The 5,269-nt window shown below is 57.6% G+C and overlaps 1 protein-coding gene across 1 annotated transcript in view; it reads right to left on the minus strand.

Annotated features, from left to right (window-relative positions):
• Positions 1-4,108, minus strand: part of VAMP7 (vesicle associated membrane protein 7) — an 8,869-nt gene extending 4,761 nt beyond the window's left edge. The window contains exons 1-3 of the mRNA XM_042039934.1: positions 3,916-4,108; positions 2,291-2,348; positions 1,677-1,814 (exon numbers count right to left, since the gene is read on the minus strand). Coding sequence (XP_041895868.1) covers positions 1,677-1,814; positions 2,291-2,348; positions 3,916-4,061 — 342 coding nt within the window. The 5' untranslated portion in view covers positions 4,062-4,108. The remainder of the gene's footprint in view (positions 1-1,676; positions 1,815-2,290; positions 2,349-3,915) is intronic.
• Between the last annotated feature and the right edge of the window lie 1,161 nt (positions 4,109-5,269).

Here is a 5,269-nt window from a genome sequence, read left to right on the forward strand (position 1 = left end):
AGTGAAAAGAGGACCTCAACAAACCAGGATCCAGTGAAAAGAGGACCCTCAACAAACCAGGAGCCAGGGAAGACAGGACCCTCAGCAAACCAACAGTTTGGGAATGCCACACCAGACGTTGCAGGGGGCCAGTGTGAGTGGCCTGACTGCCCTCCCCAAAGGAATGGAGCAGCCAGGAGCCATCCCCCGTCCTGGAGCCATCCCAGAGCTCTCCCCTGCCACCTCCTGGGTCAGCTGAGCACCCACTGACAGCTCTGCTGCTCCCAGCCCCTCTGGTGTTACCCCGAGCACTGCTCCTGTCATCCCTCCCCCTCAACTCCCTTCCCAAGGGACAGGGACCTCTCTCAGACCTTCCCCCCAGTCTGGGGATCCCGGGGATCCTTTGGTGACTGCACAGCTTGGGGTGGGCGAGAGCAGCACGAGCCAATGCCAGCTTAGAGGAGCCTCAGCGCTGGCAGAACCCAAGGCCCAGGCAGCATCAGGGAGCTAAGCTCTGCTATTCCTGCATGGATTTTAAGTCACTGCTCCATGACCACCCACAGGGCTGCTGAAATCCTGATTTTCTCCTGGATAAGGCTCAGTTTGCATCCGTGACAGCACAGGCAGCCAGTCTGACACTGCCACCTCCAGCTGGGCACTCACACTCATGGTGACAGCACCAAATCCAGCGGCTCCTCCTCCTCAGGGGGAGATTCCCAGGAGGTTTCAGACTGGCCACTGCCAAAGCTGGGCACTGGTTTTACTGGAAGCACAGCCTCCCTCTGCAGGATTATCCGAGTGCTGCACCTGAGCTGGGGCTGGATCTCTGCCTCCCCCTCAGCTTCACACAGGAACCTCCTGGAGAACCATCCCTGCTCCTGCCCCCCTGGGAATGTCAGCCCTCACATCCCATGGAATCAGGGAGGGAAGGGCTCTGCCAGCACCCAACTGACACTGGGATCCCAGCAATGTGGAAAAGCTCGGGCAGGCAGCTCCTGCTGTGCTGGGGGGGATGGAAAGGCTGGGATTTTAGAGCAATATCAGCCCCCTGGCTCCAAAGACAGCCTGGCTTTTCTGATAAGGCAATTCCAGCTTATTCCAGCCCTGAACAGCTTATCAAGTGCTGAGTCAGCACTGTGGGTAGTTTCAGTCCCCACGTATCAAAGGCTGGAGAGGAAAAGCTCCTTCCCCTCACACAGGAAGTTAATCCCATTCCTTACACACTGGCATTACTGTTCCTCGCTCTCCCTCTGCTGTGGAAGCCAAGGAGCAGCTCCTGGAATGAACTCCCATGACCCTCCCTGCTTCACACCCCCTTCACAGTCCCAAATTCCAGTGCAAACTCCAGGCAGCAGCAGCGCAGGTGCAAATCCTCCCTCAGAGCCCTGGCCTCACCCTGCACCCACCACACAGCTGGGACAGCTGGGAGTCTCCCAGAACTCCTTGGCTGTCCCCCTCCTCCTGCACCTGACACCCCCAAAGCTGGCCCTTCCCGTGGGATCAGCAGGAAAACAGCCAAGCCCTCCCTGGAGAACAGCAGAGCACCGAGAGCCTCCCACCCCACAGGCACAGGGCAGGGACAGGCCCCACCATTCCCAGGGCATCCTGGCTTTAATCTCATCTCAAACCCCCCCCAGCCAAGGCCAGGAGGATTGCTGGGGCAAGCTGGGCTGGCAGGGAGCGGCCTGGGGGCTCACCAGCTGTGCAGCCAGCACGGAGGAGAACTCGCTGTTCATGGCGTAGGGCAGGGCGGTCTGCGCGCGGGAGCCGTACGTGGTCTGGAAGCGCTTCTTGATCTCGTTCAGGAACGTGAAGGCTCTGGAGCGCTCAAAGTCCTGGGAACGGAGAGCAGGGAATGCCAGGAGTCCCACAGGGCTGGAGGGGCTGCAGCTGCCAGCTCTGGCTGGCCCAGCTGCACTGCTGCTCTCAGCGGAGCTTCTCCTTCAGCACCCCCAGAGCTCAGGAGCACCAGGCAAATCCCACTGGCAGCTGGAATGGCCTCTGCACCACCAACCCAGCACACGGAGAGAGAAACTGGGCAACGCCAAGGACTTCACCCCAAAACTCACCATCCACAGCAGGGGAAGGTCCCTGCCCGTGGCTGGGGTTGGAGTGGGATGATTTTTAAGGTCCCTCCCAACCCAAACCATGCCACGGCTCTGACTGGAGCTCCAGGCTGAGTTCAAAGCTGTCACTGAGGTTAGAGCAGCTCCGGTGGGACACAAGGCACCTCAGATCAGCCCTCAATAGATCCCAAAATTCCCAAACTCCCCAGAGCCTGCCCGGGCCCAGCAGTGCCCCAAATACTCACATCATCTGTGATGCACAGGTAAATGATCCTGTCCTGGCAGATGTAGTGGAACAGGTAACTGCAGGGAATTGAAGGAACAAAAGGTCATTGCAAGCTGCCACAGGACTCATTTTCCAGGAGCCACTGCTGCCTCTGGGGCCTTTGGGGGCTGGGAAGAGAAAATCCCAGTTTTCCTACGGAGCTGGCACAGGTGCCAACATGTGCCAGGTAAATGTCCAGGTGTGGATCTACCCTGTGTCACCTACCCTGGCACAGGTTTCTGCCCTGAAGGTCTGTTCCCATAAAAAAGTTCCAAAATCCTACAAGTCTCCTGGAAGGAGGGAGGTGAAACTGGTCTGGTACCACCTTGGAGACTCCTCAGAGAGTCCAAGAAGGATCCCAACAGCAGAGAGAGAGCAACCCCAAGAATTCCTGGTGCCAGAGGGCTCCTTTTCTCTGGAGATTTATACAAAAGACACAGAGGTTCTTCTTAAAAAGAAAAGGAACTCCTCAAATGAATTTCAGGAGTTCAAAGTAACTCAAGTTTTTCCTGTTTCAGAACAGGGTAAACGACCTTGGATGGAATCCAGGGAGTTTTCCAGCCTATGGGCTGGGACCCTGGTGAGGCAGAGGATCCCTGGGAGACTCCAGACAGGAGGAACAACTCCAGGTGCTCACTGAGCTTCACAACCCTCACATTCTGCCCAGTTACCTCTAAAAATGCACTCCAGCTCTCCTCAAACTCAGCTCTGCAGTTGGCTGACAGCACTCAAGGCAAAGTCCTTTCCTTTCACTGAAAGGAAATCCCAGCAGCAGAGAAAAGCTGCAGCACCCAAGGTGTGTCTGACTCCAGGGCAGGCACTGCCTCCAGAACATCTCCCACAGGGACTGCCTGTGCTCCCGAGGCAGGGGAGGACGTGGGAAGCCCATTCCCACCTCCTGCATCCTCAGAACAGCTCTGACACAACAGCTTGGGCACCAGAGAGGATCCAGCCATGCTGCCAATTCCAAAAAAAGAGCTGGAATGGGCTCCAGCACCTCTAAATTTGTTTTTTTCCGTGGCTTTTTTAGTTTGTTCCTGTTGACTCACCCGCTTCCCACGTGCAGGAAGTCCCAGGTGATGAAGGAGCTTATCCCTGTCCTACCAACACTGACCAAGGGTTCAGAGAGCTGGAAAAATCCCAGGAAAAACCCCTGTGTCCTGCAGAGTGGCTTTGGGGCAGCTCAGGATGACCCCACGTGATCTGTGAGCACAGCTTGTCCCACAGGCCCCGGGATCCACACGCAGCCCAAGCTGGGTGACAGTTTTACCTAAGGCCACGTTCAAGCCTCAGAAAATCCAGGGAAAGCTCCCATGAGCCAAACTCCAAAGATTCCACAGCTGGGCACCCTCCAGCCCACTTTGGAATTGCATAAAAAGAGGGAACTTGATTTTGTACCAACTGCCTTGTGCTGCTGCTGGAGCTGAACTCAAATCCTGGTGATGCTGCAAAGCTCTGGGGGACAAAAGGCACATTCCACCAAACGGGCATTTGGATGGAAAAAAAATCCAGAACTACAGAAAAACCCCCAGACACACTCAGGTTATTGCTGTCCTCGTGCATCCCCAGCAGTGTCCCCCAGACCCAAAGGAGAGGCTCACTCACTTGCCATGGGAATAAGTCAGTTTGTTGTTCTCGGACGGGATTTTGGCCAGGATCTGCTCTGTCACCTCCAGGAAGTTCCCTCCACACCAGGCGTGCTTGGCCAGGATGGTGGTGCCCCTGGCCACGAGAGCGAACAGGATGGCCATGGCTCCTCTCCTGCTGGGGGACACAACAGGGCTCAGCTCAGGAGCTGGGCATGGGGACCTGCAGGGTGGCACCGGGACCTGCAGGGTGGCACCGGGACCTGCAGGGTGGCACGGGGACCTGCAGGGTGGCACCAGGACCTGCAGGGTGGCACGGGAACGTGAAGGGTGGCACCGGGACCTGCAGGGTGGCACCGGGACCTGTAGGGTGGCACGGGGACCTGCAGGGTGGCACCGGGACCTGCAGGGTGGCACAGGGACCTGCAGGGTGGCACCGGGACCTGGAGGGTGGCACAGGGACCTGCAGGGTGGTACAGGAACCTGCAGGGTGGCACGGGGACCTGCAGGGTGGCACCAGGACCTGCAGGGTGACCCCTGGCACAGGGACAAGGACGTGGCCAGGACTCAGACAGGACTCCACGACCACAAAGTTCTCTCATTTCTCCTTTTAGGTTCTGCTCAGGACGACACCAAACCCTCTAGAAAGAGGGGTTTTTATCACCACCGTGCCCTGCACTCGGTGATCCCACCGAGAACTCCCCCTGCCTTGTTCCCACCTGGATTTCTAGCTGTTAGTGCCCTTCTGTTTTGCTCTTCAGCTGACCTTTAAGTTCTTCCTTGCTCATTCCTGGCAAAGCTGCCTGTGCCCAGCTCTGGAGCACAAAGGAAGTGCTGGTGACACAGCTGTGACACAGCCCAGGGCTCTGACTGCTCCCAGACTGCCCCAAAATCACTGCCCCGAGCTCAGTCCCACCAGAACATTCCCTTCCATGATCCAGACGCTCCCAGGGTGTGCTCCCTCGGGATTGCTGTAAAAGCTCACGATCCGCCCAGCTCAAAGCAGGCAGAACCTCTGCAAACGGATCCTTTATCCTCAGCTGCACGTGGATCCACCTGGCCAGGGCACAGAGAGCTGGGAAGGACGAGAGAAGGTTGGGTGGACACCTCAGAGCCCCTTCCAGTGCCTGGAGGGGTGGACAAGGAAGCAGGAGATGGACTCTGCATCAGGAACTGCAGTGACAGGACAAGGCAGAACAGCTTCCAACTGAAAGAAGGAAATTCAGGGCGGATATACGGAAGAAACTGCTCCTGGGAGGGTGGTGAAGCACACAGGGTGCCCAGAGCAGCTGGGGCTGCCCTGGATCCCTGGCAGTGCCCAAGGCCAGGCTGGACATTGGGGCTGGGAGCAGCCTGGGACAGTGGGAGGTGTC

The sequence above is a fragment of the Corvus kubaryi genome, unplaced genomic scaffold, assembly GCF_017639235.1.
Source record: "Corvus kubaryi isolate FWS band 111438036 unplaced genomic scaffold, C.kubaryi_AGA036_p1.0 37395, whole genome shotgun sequence".
Classification (NCBI taxonomy): domain Eukaryota; kingdom Metazoa; phylum Chordata; class Aves; order Passeriformes; family Corvidae; genus Corvus; species Corvus kubaryi.